At 41.2% G+C, this 16200-nt stretch overlaps 1 protein-coding gene across 8 annotated transcripts in view; it reads left to right on the top strand.

The window, feature by feature from the left end:
- The window catches only part of eloal (elongin A, like), a 47926-nt gene that overhangs the window by 13326 nt on the left and 18400 nt on the right, over nt 1–16200 (top strand). For 6 of the 8 annotated variants that reach the window (XM_059982060.1, XM_059982065.1, XM_059982058.1 and 3 more), the window contains 2 exons: nt 9080–9192; nt 13112–14033. In XM_059982060.1, coding sequence (XP_059838043.1) covers nt 9080–9192; nt 13112–14033 — 1035 coding nt within the window. Of the gene's footprint in view, nt 1–4669; nt 4932–9079; nt 9193–12224; nt 12299–13111; nt 14034–16200 lie in introns of those variants that run through there. The other 2 variants (XM_059982062.1, XM_059982066.1) reach the window with 2 other exon arrangements.

Genomic DNA, 16200 nt, shown 5'->3' on the forward strand with positions numbered 1-16200 from the left:
TGAGGGACAAGTTTGTTTTGCACAGAGTGGTGGGTGCCAGGAATGCGCTGCCTGGGGAGGTGGTAACAGCAGAAACATTGGAGACATTTAAGAGATGTTTAGATGCAAATTAGTATAAGAAAAGCAGAAGGATATGGGCATTCAGATTAGTTGGCCATTTCATTACTAATTTAATTGGCTTGGCACAACATTGTGGCCCAAGGGGCCTGTTCATGTGCTGTACTGTTCTGTGTTCTATATACTTCGGAATTGCTGTACTTTTAAAGGTACATCGAGAGAATAAATGTAACCGTGTGCATTATATCAGCCTGCGGAAAATGTACGATCACAAGTCAATTTATTATGTCAGTGTTCTATGGTAGGAAAAGCTTCTCAAGTTATGGACAGTTACAAACATTGGATACCCTCATTACACTTATGAGGGGTGAATGATAAGTTTGTGGACTAAGGTAAAAGGAGTCAATTTTAGAAAACCTTGCACATTTGTTTTTCAACATAGTCCACTCCTACAGTTACATACTTAGTCCAGCAGTCGTGGAGCATATGGATCTTGAACCTCCAGAAAGTGTCCACAGCAGGGGTGATTGATAAGTTCATGGCCTAAGGTAGAAGGAGATGAGTTATTAACTTAAAAATTTCTGAAACACTCAAAGAGTTGAACTGCATGTGCATATAACGAGAGCTGTATAACTCATCTCCTTCTACCTTAGGCCACAAACTTATCAATCAACCATCTGTGGACACTTTCTGGAAGTCAAGATCCGTATGCTCCATGGCCGCTGGACTAAGTGTGTAAATGTAGGAGGGGACTATATTGAAAAATAAATGTGCTAGGTTTTCTAAAATTAACTCCTTCTACCTTAGGCCCTGAACTTATCAATCACCCCTTGTACACTAATTAAACTGAACCAGCACTCAACACTAGCCAGTTCAGTTTTGTAGATTTGGCATGTCATCAAAAATTTTTTTAAAAACCCATAGATGCACAGTGGAGAGTATCCTAATTGGTTGCATTATGGCCTGGTATGGAAACACCAGTGCCCAGGAATGGAATAGACTACGGAAAATGGTGAACACAGCCAACTCCATCACAGGCAAAGCCCTTCCACCAGTATGTACATTTATAGGGAGAGCTGCCACAAAAAAGCAGCATCCATCATCTGGGACCTGCACTCTCCTGGCCACGCTCTCTTCTCACTACCATCATTGGACAAGAGGTCGAGGAGCCTTGCGTTCTACGCCACCTCAACTCGCAACCTACAGACTCACTTTCAAGGACTCTACAACTTATGTTCTCAGTTTTTTATTTGCGCAATTTGTCTTCTCTGGCACATGGTTGTTTGTCAGTATGTACAGCTTTTCATAAATTCTGTTTCTTTATTTTCCTGTAAATACCTGTAAGAAAATGAAACTAAAGGTAGTATAGATATGTATGCATACTTTGCTAATATATTTACTTTGACTTTAATGTTATCGAAACTAAGAGATGGGGATAAAAGAGAAGATGGTGCTGGAGTGTGGAGACATGTTGCAAGCTGCTGTTCTGCTCATTAATTCTATAATACATCAATTATAAATTATTAAAATTAAAAGGCCATTAAAATGAATCCACATTTTAAATAGATGGTCATCTTTGGTTTGCCTGTCCTGGCTGTTAGATTGGAAGAAGCAATTGAAACTGTAACTAAGTACAAATGCAGCGATCTCTCCTGGTCCGTCAACGCCACCTCTTTGGTCAAGAAAGCACAGCAGTGTCTGCACTTCCTGGGGAGATTGAGGCGGGTGAGGATCCTGCCCATTCCCATTTTAACCAAGTTTTACAAGAGCATCACCAAGTGTGTTCTGACCAGCAGCCTCACCACCTGCTACAGGAATTGCAAGGCATCTAACTGCAAGTCTCCAGAAAGGACTGAAATGACTGCTGAGAAGATCATCAGGGTCTCTCTCCCACCCATCAGAGATATTTATCAGGAGCACTGTGTAGGCAGGGCCCTTAGAATTGTCAGTGATCCCTGCCATCCATCCAACAATTCCTTTAACCCCCTACTATCAGGACAAGGACAAGAACTGTTAAGATTTTTCTCCCAGGCCGTGAGAGTACTGACTCCCTGCAATCACCTGGGTCTTGTAATGTATGAAATGCCAGTAGCATTGTACTGTTCACTTTTTACCTTGTGTCATAAATGCACATTATTTGTGGTAATAGTTCTTTATGTTGTGTGTGAATTCTAAGTATTATGTTGTGCACCACATTCTAGAAGAACGTTGTTTCGTTTGGCAGTATACATATACAGTTGACAATAAACTGAACTTGAATTCATACATGTAGGGACGTACCTTTGGTCGTGTTAAATAGTGACATGCTACCGAGGAGAAATTTTGTTCATAGATGCACTTAGGCAATTCGAAATCAAGCAAAAAAGAAAAATTCTCTTCCTTTCATGAGTCCTGATTAAGGGTTGTGGCCCAAAATGTCAACTGTTTATTCTCTTCCATGGATGTGCGTTGGGCAGAGTCATCCATCTGAAGCAGATTTATCTGGATTACTAGGTGTAATGGCTATACAGGCTTTGTGGATTCAATATCCTATATTCATAACTGTAGTTATGTTAGGTATATGACTGTGTTAAGCAATTAGACTCAGAACAGATCTGGCAGTACAGAACACGATACCATGAAGTGCAGTAGACATACATTAGCAGGAGCGTTGTAGTCCACCACAGACTGTTTGCAGATAATGCCAGTTTAGCGACCACATCTCAAACAGTAATGAGATGGAGCACAGGAAGGAGATGAAGTCTCTTGTGACATGGTGTCATGACAACAATCTTTCCCTTAATGTCAGCAAAACACAAGAACTGATCATTGACATCAGGAAAGGAGGAGAGTGTTACACGTCCTTCTGTCTCCATCAGTGTTGCTGAGGTCAAGAGATTTGAGAGCTTCAAGTTACCTATAGCCTGACCTACTCAACCACATTGATGTCATGGCTAAGAAAGCTCTTGAAAGTCTCCACATCATTGAGGCTAAAGAAACTTGGCACATCCCCTTTGCCAATCACTAATTTTTGTTGATGCATCATAAAAAGTATCCAAGATGTTAAGACATAGGAGCAGAATTAGGCCATTCAAACCATTGAGTCTGCTCAACCATTTCATCATGGCTGATCCATTTCCCTCTCAACCCCATTCTCCTGCTGTCTCCCCATAACCTTTATACCCTGACTAATCAAGAAACTATCAACCTCCACCTTAATAACCCAGTTACCTGGCCTCCATCCATAGCTGTCTGTGGCAAAGAATTCCACAAATTCATGGCCCTGTTCTAAATGAATTACCCTCTATTCTGAGGCTGTGCCCTCTGGCTCTAGGCTCCTCCACTATAGGAAACATCCTCTCCACATCCTCACTCTATCTAGGCCTTTCAATATTCAACAGATTTCAATGAGATTCCCCTCTTCCTTCTAAATTCCAGCAGGTACTCTGAGCCATCAATCACTCTTCATATGATAAGACTTACAAAGTACATTCTCAGAGTCATTCTCCTAAATCTCCTCTGAACCCTCTCCAATGTCTGCACATCCTTTATTAAATAAAGGGCCTAAAACTGCTCTCAATACTCAAAGTACCTTATAAAGCCTCAGCATTACATCCTTGCATTTATATTCAAGTCCTCTCAAAATGAATGCTAACATCGCATTTTCCTTCCTCACCACCATCTCAACATCCAAATTAACCTTTAGGGAATCTGGCACGAGGACTCACAAGTCCTTTTGCACCTAGGATTTTTGAACTTTCTCCCCGTTTATAAAATCTGTCCTATTTGGATTAATCACTTTTCCACACCTGACCATATGAAATTGCGGAGAGTTGTGGACACAGCTTAGCACATTATGGAAAGCAGCCTCCCCTCCATGAACTTTATCTATACTTCTACCTTGGTAAAGCACCAATATAATCAAAGACCCCAGCCACCCCAGACGTTCTCTCTCTCTCCCCCACCCATCGGCCAGAAGACACAAAAGCACGTACCACAAGGCTCAAGAACAGCTCCTGCTCACTATTATAAGACTATAGAGCAGTACCTTTGTACTGTAAGACAGACTGAGGTCAATGGTTTATGACTCACACGGTCATGGGATAAACATACAAACTCATTGCAGACAATGGGGAGAATTGAACCTGGTTCACTATTATGAAGCGTTATGCCAACCACTACACTACCATGTTGCCCCACCAGTTTTGATTTGACTTCTATTTCTTCACTTGGAACATGGCCATTCGATTCCTAATTTAATTGAATTGGCACAGTACCGTGGGGCGAAGGGCCTGTTCCTGTGCTGTACTTTCTATGTTCTACATTAAGGTGTAAGATTAGCCTTCTTAATAGATGTTCTAGGTAGTGTTTGAAACTTGATCTGGGTTTGCCTGGCTGTCTAATGAGGTTACACAAAGCTGGGATTCCCTGGCAGGGCTGATGATTCTGGGCAAGCTCTTCACGTGGCAGTTCTGTGTTTGCAACAGTTGAGACTTTGAGAGTGATTCTGACCAGGGACAAGCTCCTGAGCAGGTGTAACTGTGACTTACCTTCGGTCTGTGCCAAATTCTTATCAAAGAGATTTTAAAGATTAACTTTATTTGTTACATCCACATTGAAGCAGACAGTGAAATACGTCGTTTGTGTCAACAACCAACACAGTCCAAGGATTTGCTGGCGGCAGCTCACAAGTGTCAGCAAGTTTCCGATGACAGCATAGCATGCCCACGACTTACTAACCCTTACTAACCAGTACGTCTTTGGAATGTGGGAGGAGACCAGTGGAAACCTAAGTGGTCACAAGAAGAACGTATAAACTTCTTACAGATAGCAGTGGGAATTGAGCTCCAATTGTTGTCACTGCAGTGTTATGCTAGCTGCCACACTAACATAAAGTAAGTAATATTGTGTTTTGAGAAATTTCATTTCTGTAGTACATAAGTCTTATGTTATGTACTCTCATTTGTCTGGTTATTGATTATATCTTGTGTCACAAGATTTTACTGTGCTATTTCTGGAAAGGTCTAGTCAGTGAATAAAACTACTAATGACAAGGAAGTGGGGACAGTGCCATTTAACACTGTGGTGTATAAGAATCTCTTGCAGGTTGTGGTGATTTTCTGGAATTGTCTGTCCTAGAGGCAGGATTATGGGGGATTAAAGAGGAAATGGAATTTTGAAAGGTCAGGGGATTGAGTGTGGAAGGGAACTGACACACATGAGATTGATTAGTTGTAGTCACGCTGAATGTTTTCATTCATTAAGAATGAACAAACAATATGAAAATAAAAATATTGCACTGTTTTCCATTTGTTCATGATATTGTTCAGTCTATCCATTCATAGTATTCTTCATTCTCCACATTGGTAGTGTTTGCATGTTCTCAGGATAGAGTATCCTTTCATCTCATTGGCCTTCTGGGGCAATACAACTATCTGATGTTTGAGAGGCCTCAATTCCAGTTGAGACCACACTTGGAGTATTGTGAGCTATTCTAAAAAAAATGCGTTGGGAACGGTCCAGAGGAGGTTCATGGGAATTATTACAGGAATGAAAGGGTCAGCTGATGAGGAGCATTTGATGGCACTGGGCTTGTACTTGCTGGAGTTTAGAAGAAGGGGGAGGGTTCTCATTTGAAACCTATCAAGTATTGAAAAGCCCAGATAGAGGGTGTTTCCTAGAGTAGGGGAGTCTTGGACCAGAGGGCACAGCCTCCGGATAGAGGGACATCGATTTAGGACAGAGATGAGAAATTTCTTTAGCCGGGGGTAGTGAATCTATGGAATTCGTTGCCATGTATGGCTGTGGAGGCCAAGGCATTGGGTATATTTCAAGCAGATATTGATCGCTTTTTGATTAGTCGGGTTGTTAAAGATAATGAGGAGAAGCAAGGAGAATAGGGTTGAGAGGGATAATAAATCAGCCATGTTGGAATGGCAGAGCAGACTCTAGGCTGAATGGCTTAATTCTGTTCCTATGTCTCATGGTCATGGTTAAGCCCCACAAGAAATTCAATTGGACAATGGCTGTCCTTTTTCAGCACAAGCCATGAAGGACTTGACTGCCAGCAAAGCATTTATTGGGTGTATCGTATACCCTATTATTCCCAGGCATCAGGGGTGGTTGAGAGGGTGAATGGGCTGTTAAAGCAACTATTTGTCTATTAACACCAATCAACACCTTGCAGTGGTGGCTGCAGAGCCACCTCAAGCCTTGTGCAACTTGAAAAAGATCCTTACTGCAAAGATTGCCAATGACCAGAATCAAGTTTATTATCACTGACATATGTCGTGACATTTGTTGTTTGTGGCAGGAGTACAGTGCAATACATATAAAATAATTATAAATTACAAATAGATAAAAATAAATATTGCCTAAAGAGCAAAAGGTAAGGAAGTGTCAATGGGTTCATGGTGCATTCAGAAATTTGATGGCAGAGGGGAAGAAACTGTTCCTAAGATGATACAGATTCCTGTACCTCCTCTGTGATAGTAGCAATGAGAAAAGGGCATACCCTAGGTGGTGAGGGTCATTTTCATGAGGCTGCGCCTTTTGAAGATGTCTTTGGTGGTGCTGAGTGTTCTGCCCATGATGGAGCTGGCTAAGTTTACAATTCTCTGTAACCTTTTCCGATATAGTGCATTGGCACCTTCGTATCAGACAGTGATGCAACTTGTCAGAATGCTGTCCATTTACATCTATAGAACTTGCTAGTCTTTGGTGGCATGCCAAATCTTCTCAAACTCCTAATGAACGACCAAATGTTCTTGGGGACCAGTGGACGTGAGAGCACTGTATAAGGAGTCCCACAGGGGAAGGAAGGTATGAGTGCACATTCCAATATCTTTTAGCAAAAGGACTTGGACTTAGAGCCTTGGCTCTGGCTGCACCAAGCTTCAGTAGGAGACCCCTGGTGCTACACAGGGCAGTATTGTGTAACAGATTCTAAATTCTTAGGCTCCTTAAGGTTTCTTAAGGTTGTCATAGCTGGGGGTGGCAGTGTAGTGGGGACAAGCTCCCACTACCTATTAAATGTTTTCAGTGGCGTGCATCTCATTTATCTGCTGATTACCAATTCCATCTCCTGTTCTTCACGTGTGGCTTAGCTACTAAGCCCAGTGGAACTGTTTCCACTGACAGGAGAATGGGCAAAGGTGGGTTACTGATGCCTTACAACCAGTTGCTTCAGGCAGATGGGACTAGTCAGCCATGGTTGGCAGCTCATCTAGGAGAAGGAAAACTCTGCTCTCAAACCTTCACTGCCTTGCAGCTACTCATGGGGCAGGCTTTGGGAGTAAACCGCGATGAAAATTCTTGGAGTCTGTAAGGTAGTCCTACATTCTGTTCAATGCTGACTGGCAACCCCTTTGACACCGATGGTACCAAACTGTATCGGTCTCTACTGTTCCTTTGAAATCATCAGCTGCAAGGAGAGGCGGAGCCTGCTGCATGTTCAATTACCTGCTCTCCATGTCGTACTGCCCTGGCTTGCATATTGGTTTACATTTAGGACACTACCTCCATGGTCGACCCCCGACCAATAAAGGGTCTTGGACTCCTCAGTTTGCTATTTCTGTGGCTGTGAGGAGTTGATGTATCACTGAAGTACAGAATATGAGAAATTGCAGCCTCTATTTGAGTATCTGCAGGTACTTCTCCTCAAGTTCTGGCTGCACCCCAGCCCCACATTCTTAATTGAGATTGGCCAGTCTGTTTGGGGATCGGACTAGTGGGCTGCATGCAGGATCTCCTGTTTGGGTCTGGCTAAGTTGGTTATTAGTGAGTCCAGACAGTGGGCAGTTGATGGTCTACCCAAGCTGACTGCCTACCCCTCTTTCGGGGTTATGTCCGTGCTTGGGTATCTCTGGGGGAGGAGCACATGAGATTCTATTTTTATTTTTTTACTTTATCAATACAAAGTGCAACGTGCCCTTTCAGGCTAATGAGCTGTACTGCCCAGAAACCCATCTATTTAATCCCAGCCTAAACACAGGACAATTTACAGTGACTGATTATCCTATAAACCAGTACATCATTGGACGATGGGAGGAAACTGGAGCAACTTCTGGGAACAGTGGGTGCAACAGGAGCTTAGGTGCATTCAGGATAGAAATGTCAGTGTTATAATTTAAAACTTTTGACTGTAAATAGTGTGAATAGAGGACTATTGCAGTTTTGTAACAACATGATGCTGTAATCATTGAATAAACCCCTTTTGAGAAAGGGGGATTAAAAAGCTTCAGTGTGCTGCTGAGCACATGTCCTACAGTGTGTAATGAGCATAGGTGGCAGCATTCCCTTCTGGCATCTTCAACACGAGATTCTGCAAATGCTGGAAATCCAGAATAACACGTACAAAACGTTGGAGAAGGCAGCACCTATGGAAAGGAATGAACAGTTAAAGTTTCAGTGGTGACTCTAGATCAAGATTCAGATACTGCCTGACCCGCTGAGTTCCTCCAGTGTTTCACATGTATTATTCAAGATTTCCAATATCTGCACAATCTCTTGTGTCTTGGAAACACCAAAAATGCTTGACCCTTCGGGAATTTGTCAGTAGCGTACAACCTGAAATTAAAAGACGATGAATTACAAAGGGATGTCAGAACATAACATTTGTGAACTAGTAATTTGTTTCTAATGTAGCCAGGACATAAGTTTAAACCATAAGTGAATGTTTTACCCATACTCAGGTTTCAAAATTGTTTAATGCCATTTCCTGTGCACAAGTGTAAAGGAGAACGAAATAATTGTTACTCCAGATCCAAAGCCGCACAAAAACACAGTCAGATAAAGAAGTCAATAATAATAATAAAAACAAAAAAAAGTAAGATAGCTTGTATGTAAGTTGTTTATTGTCATTCTTCTGTACCCAAGTGTAATGGAGAATGAAATGATTGTTACTCTGGATCCAATGCAGCATAAAAAACAATAAATATAAATATAAAAGCAATTCCATTAAAAATAATGCACAAGTAGCAGTTGAATTTAGCCACAGTAATCTCATTGAAATATTTTAGATTTGTTTGAATTTTTGTTTTAGGAAACAGGAATAGGGAAAACAGTAAATGGATTCAGGAAAAATAAAGATGTTGGTGGCATTGCTAAAGAGTTGGTTTACCAGTGGAAAAAATTAATACCCCAACAAGCATCCAGGTAAGTTTTCAATCACAGCTTGCAGATGATACTGGAAATTTATCTTTGCAAAGTGAGCACAAATTATACGTTCCTGGACTTCATGTGATTCATGAGAGTTACTCAAGATTCAAGGTTGTTTACTGTCATTTCCAGAACACAGGTGTAAAGAACAACAAAAGTAATTGTTGCTCCAGATCTGATGCAGCACAAAAAGCACTATAAGATAAAGAACACAATGATAAAAACAACACAATAAATAAAAATACGTAAGATATTTTATACATCCATAAAATGATGCAAAGCACAGAATTATCTGGACATAAGGTGACTGACAGGAAATGATAAAGTAGTGGTGCTTGGGTGTGTGGAGGAGTTGGTTAATGGGTGAAGATGTTGACCATCCTTACTGCTTGGGAAAAGTAACTGTTTTTGAGTCTGGTGGTCCTGGCGTGGATGCTACATAGTCTCCTCCCTGATGGGAGTGGGACAAACAGTCCATGAGCAGAAATCCTTCATGATGTTACTGGTACATTTCTTTATATTTGTCTTTGATGTTGGGTAGGCTTCCTGTAACTACTTCTGAATCAATATTTGACAAATCTGAGCAGTCACACGTTTGCTGAAATTAGTGTCACAGGTATACAGGGTGTTTAGCACACTAGCCTTCATCAGTCTGGGCACTGAGTAGAGGAGTTGAGGTACTGAAATTTTATTTCATCTTCTAGCGACACTAGGCTCTTCCAACCCAACGAGCCTGTGCCTCCCAATTATACCCATGTGATCAATTGACCTACTAATCTGTGCATCTTTGGAATGTGCTTGGAAACCAGAGCACCTGGAGGAAACCCACATGGGCATGGGGAGTGGTGGTGGGGGGGGGTGGAATAACAGTGAATTTGAAACCGGGTTGCTGATGCTGTAGTAACATTGCACTAACTGCAAGTCTACCACAGTTGCAGTATCGTTTGCAGTTAGAGTCACACATTACTGTATAGGAAAGATGTGGTTAAACTGGAAAGAGAGCGAAGAAGATTTCTGAGAATGTTCCCAGGATGAGAGAGCCTGAATTATCAGGGAGGTTGGCTGGGCTGGGCCTTTATTCCTTGGAGTGCAGGGGAGTGTAGGGTGACTTTACTGTAATGTTTAAAATAATTCGAGGCATCGATGAGGTTAATGCTAACAGTTTCTTCCCCAGGGCAGGGAAGTCCAAAACTAGTAGGTGTAGATTTAAGTAGGTACAAATTCAGTGGGCTGACAACTCCATTTCCGAACCAATGACCTTAGGATGTCTCTGTAGATGTTCGTAAGAAAATAGGGAAACTAGTCAGAATTCCTTGTATTAGAATAATAATAATGTATTTACGGAGCACTTTTCATACAGACAATGTAGTTCAAGGTACTTTTCAATGGGATAAAGTGCAAACCTGAAAATAAAGAAAACGAACAAGATGCTAGTTAAAAATAAAGTTAGGTAAGTAGATTTTGAACGACATTTAAAAGTGTCAACTGAGTCTGCAACCCTTATAGTTTTAGTTATTGGATTCCACACTTTAGGAACATAGTTCAAAAAAGCTGACCTGTCAATTATCTTTTGAAGGATATTGTTTAAATTTAAGGGACCGACGGAAGAAGACCTGGGAGCTTGAGTGGGATTGATTATAAAATTAAAACTATGCCGTGATATACTCTGGTTGCAGACCTTTATGATCTTTAAAAACAAGCAAGAGAATTTTAAGATCAATTCTAAAAGATACAGGAAGCCAATTATGTTTCCTTTGGGTGGTGATGGACCCATGATTCGGCTCAGATAAATTCTAGGATTCCAGTCATGTGTTGCTGTGTGTTAGATTGGAAAGTTCAAAAGAAATTCCAAAATGGAAGAAGTCTGGTGTGTGAAGATATATAGTACATAGCTGTGTTCAGTGAAATTTGACCACGACTTTATTTAGAGATATAGCCACAGTAACTGGCCCTTCTGGCCCAATGAACCTGTGCTGCCCAGTTAGACCCATGTGACCAACTAACCTATTGAGCTGCACGTGGGAGGAAAGCAGAGCACCCAGAGGAAACCCACGTGGAAAAAATGCAAGCTCTTTACAGACAGTGGCTAGAAATGAACTTGGGTCACTGGCGCTGTAATAGTGCTACACTAACTGTCATGCTACTGTGACTTTTAGTATTATTGTACTTTGATGTCAAAAGGAAACCCTGCTTACTGAGCCCATCAGTGTTGACCTCAACATAAGCAATTTCAATGCATTTCCAGTGTACTAGATATGGGGATTTCAAAGTCAAAGTAAAATTTAACATCAAAGTACATGTATGTTACCATATATTACCTTGAGATTTATTTACAGGCATTGGCAGTAAAATAAGGTAATACAATAGGATTTATGAAAAACTATACATCAATAAAGGAGGACAAACAACTCATGTTCAAAGACACTTGAAACAATACTGAGAACGTGAGTTATAGAGACCTCGAAAGTGAGTCAGTAGGTTGTAGAATCAGTTCAGAGTTGTGGTGAGTGAAGTTATCCACCCTGGTTCAGGAGCCTGTTGGTTGGAAGGTAATAACTGTTTCTGAACTTGATGGTGCAGGACTTGAGGCTCCTCTACCTCCTGCCCAGTGGTAGAAATGAGAGGAGAACATGGGCTGGAAGCTGGGGGTTCATGATGATGGATGCTGCTTTCTTGTGGCAGCACCCCATATAGGTGTGCTCAATGGGGAAGGTTTGCTTGTGATGGATTGAGTTGTATCCACCACTTTATGTAGAGTTTGGTGTTCCTGGGAATTAGTGTTTCCATACCAGGCTCTCTGAGTACTCCAGTTTTTGGCATTCTTGCTCTCTTTTATCAGAAATTAGTTGGATTTCATTCTGAAATAAGTTTGGAGGTGGCAGGTTGGTGTAACGTTTTACAGCACCAGAAACCTGTGTTCAATTCCCACTGCTCTGTGTAAGGAGTTTGTACATTCTCCCGCTAACTGCTTGGATTTCCTCCAGGTTCTCTGGTTTTCTCCTACATTTGCAGGTGAATTGGTCACGTCGGTATAATTGAGCAGCGTGAGTTTGTTGAGCTGGAAGGATCTGTTACGATGCTGTATCTCAAAATTCTAAATAGCGTAAGTGTATCTGAACTGTAGTTACAAAGTAGTTTAGATTTAAACTGGGGTCAGAGATAAAAGCATTTTGTGTTATCTCATTACACTACCTCATATCTGGATCAACATTTAACTTTTTACTTTTATGAATGATATTTAACTGGACGGCTTCTGCCTCCTCCTTTTCTGGTCCTGATGAAGGATCTCGGCCCAACACAATGGCTGCTGTTTATTCCCCTCTATAGATTCTGCCGGACCTGCTGAGTTCCTTCGGTTTTTAGTGTGTAATGTGAATGATACAGTGAACAATGGAATTTGGAATTGTTTCATTATTTTCTGAGAAATAGTGAAATGCTGGCCTTGCACACTGTTCATTGGGATCAATTCATCTCTCAATATTCATTCGTAACAACAGTGCATTGAGGTAGAACAAGGTAAACCACTACAGAACGAAGCATAACAGCTTCAGATAAAGTGCAGTACAGGTAAACAAAAAAAGAGCAAAATCATGAGGTAGATAGTGAAGACGAGCTCATCTTAATGTACTAGGGGGCAGTTCACTAGTCTTATAACAGTGAGCTTATTGGTATGTGCTTTCAGGCTTTTGTATCTTCTGCCTGATGGGGAAGAGAGAGGAAGGAATGTCCAGGGTGGGTGGTGTCTTTGATTTTGCTGGCTGCTTTACTGAAGCAATGCAAAATAATGTGATATTAGGCTCATAATATTATTGTGTATATATCCAAAATAATCTGCATAATCAAATATTTATTGTTTCTCTTATTCTCTCTTTCAATTGTGACTTTTACTGGAATTGTTGGGGGGGGGGGACTTCAGGAGTAACAGAGAAAAGAATGAAGGGAGTGGGGAAGGTGACCATGTCAAGAAGAAGTCTAAAATGAAAAACACCAGTAAGCTGTCATCGAGAGAGTCCGGCCACATAGAAACAGTGCATGCCAATAAATGTCCAAGGCCGTTAAATGAGGGGAAAAGCCCGGAGAAACAAAAAGGAACTGTTTTTTATGAACAACCTTCCACAGAGAGTGCAGAACAATTAAGGACCAGCAAGTTCAAATCTTCATGGAAAGAAAGAAAAGTTCATCATTGTGCATTGACAAGTAATTCACTGCCAGACCAACAATTATGTGAAAAATCAACATCATCCCAGAAGAAGAAAATTACATCATCAAGAAGAGATAGAAAGCCAGCAGGTGGTGATGAAATCGCAAACCACCAGTATAAGAGAAAGTCTTCAGCAGCAGTCTCTGCTCCATCCTGCAAGGACAATAAAGAACCAACTCATTCAGGAAAGGGTATTCCTGAAAATGGTGAAAAAAAGAAAAATACACCTGTGAATGAAACAAAACATTCCAATTCAGTTTGCAAAATAGAGGAATGTTCTGGAAAGAAGAGAGGACCAGACAAGTCACAGGACATCACTCATGAACCTAAACAGTGTATTCAAGCTGGGGAAATGAAATATTTATCAAAGTGTCAAAATGAAGAGTTTGAGAAACCACTTATGTCATTTGAATCATATCTAAACTATGAGGAACCACAGAAAAAAGCACGGAGACACCACAAAAATAAGAATGTGCCCAATTTAGAAAAGGACAGCTGCTCTAAGTTAACCTTTCCTACCAAGAAGGGGAGTGATGGATGTCAATTATCTCATCGGAAGGAAAACACAAGCAAGGGAAATATGTCAAAAAGAAATCAATCTGATGAAGACATTTGGACTGGAGAAGCAAATAAAAAGGTACATCAATTGATAGAAAGTACATGATCAATATTATTGTCATTCAATTGTACACATGTATACAGCTAAATGAAATGAAGTTCCTCTTGGACCAAGGTGCAAACTACAGTAAATGGGTTATTATCAGCACATAAAGTAATATGAGCACAATAATATTGACCTATAATAAAACAATTAATAAAACAATAACGGGTCCTGATTTTAGAGCAAGAAAAAAGAACAATCACATGGATACAGGCCCTAAATATGAGATTCTGTACTTGCTAGAAACTGAGAGTAACACGCACCACACAAAATGCTGGAGGAATTCAGTAGGTCAGGTAACATCGATGGAGGGGAGTTAACAGTTGATATTTCAGGCTGAGACCCTTCATCAGGATTAGAAAAGAAGGGGGAAGAAGGCAGAATGAGAAGGTGGAAGGAGGGGAGGGAGTATAACTGACAGGTGATAGGCGAGACCAGATGAGGAGTGAGGTGGATGGGTGGGAGAAAGAGGGATGAAATGAGAAGCTGGGAGATTTAGGGGGAAAAGGTAAAGGGCTGAAAAAGGAATATGTTAGAAGAGTGGACCATAGGAGAAAGAAAGGGGGAGGGGCACCAGAGGGAGGTGATGGTCACAGGAGAAGAGAAGAGGCCATAGGGTAACCAGAATGAGGAATGGAAAAAGGGATGAGGGGGAGGGGTTAATGATTAGTGGAAGATAGAGTTCAGTATTCATGCTGTCAATTTGGAGGCCACCCATACAGAATATGAATGTTGCTCCACCAACCTGAGGGTGACCTCCAACAGTTTGTGTGTGAAACAGGCCCTTCTGCCCATCTCACTTTTGCCAACCCTGGTGTCCACCAAACTAGTCACATTTGCTTGCATTTGGCCCAAGTCCCACTAAATCCATCCTATCGATATTCTTATCCAAATACCCTTTAGAAGTTTAGAAGTTATTGTACTTGCCTCAACTACTTTCTCTGGCAGCTTGTTCCATCTACCGAACAGCCTTTGCTTTAAAAGAAGCTCCCCCTCGGGTCCCCTTTAAATCTGTCACCTGTCGGGTTCTCTACACAATATTCAAACTGCCACCTATTTGCAAATTCTCCCAATCTGTCTTAGTCCTTCTGCAGACTCTTTGCCTCGTCAATACTGCTTGACCCTCCACCTTTCTTTGTATCATCTCTTGTCCATAAAGCCATATATTCCATCATCCAAATAATTGGTGTAGAGCACAAAAAGTAGTGATTCCTGCACAGATCCTGTGGAACACCACTAGGTACTGGCAGCCAATCAGCAACGGCTCCCTTTAGTCCCATCCTTTCCCTCCTGCCAATCAGTCAATGCTCTATCCGTGTTCATATCTATCCTGTAAAACTATGGGCTCTTAACTTGTTAAGCAATCTCATTTACAGCACCTTGTCAAAGGCCTTCTGAAAATACAAGTACACAACATCTGCAAATTCACCTTTGTCTATGCTGCTTGTTATTTCCTTAGAGAATTATAACAATTTTGTTCTGACAAGATTATGCCTTAAGGAAAGAAACCATGCTGACTTTGGCCTATTTTATCAAGTGCCTGCAAGTATTCTGAAAACAAGTCTTTAACAATCCACTACAACATCTTCCCAACCATTGAGGTTAAGCTAACTGGCCTATAATTTCCTTTCTTCAACCTCCCTCCCCTCTTGAAGAGTGGAGTGACATTTGCAATTTTCAGTCCTCTGGAACTATCCAGAAGCTAGTGATTCCTGAAAGATCATTAATGCTTCCACAAACTCTTCCAATGCGTCTATCAGAACCTTGGGGTGAAATACATCTGGTTGAGGTGACCTATCTACCTTCAGACCTTTCAGGTTCCCAAGCACCTTCTCCCTGGCAATAGCAAGAGCACTCATTTCTTCCCCCAACACTCTTGAATATCCGACGTACTGCTGGTGTCTTCCATAGTGAAGACTCATGGAAAATAGTAATTCAGTTTGTCCACCATTTCCTTGCCCCCGTTAGTACCTCTCCAGCATCATTTTCCAACTGTCTAATAGTTAATGTTACCTTTCTTTTACATATTATACAATCTGAAAGAAAAACATTTGGTGTCCTCTTTGATATTTGCTAGCTTACCTTCATGTTTTAATTATCCCCCCTTGTTGTTTTGTTTAGTTGCCATCTGTTGGTTTTTAAA

Source organism: Hypanus sabinus, chromosome 10 (assembly GCF_030144855.1).
Source record: "Hypanus sabinus isolate sHypSab1 chromosome 10, sHypSab1.hap1, whole genome shotgun sequence".
Classification (NCBI taxonomy): Eukaryota; Metazoa; Chordata; class Chondrichthyes; order Myliobatiformes; family Dasyatidae; genus Hypanus; species Hypanus sabinus.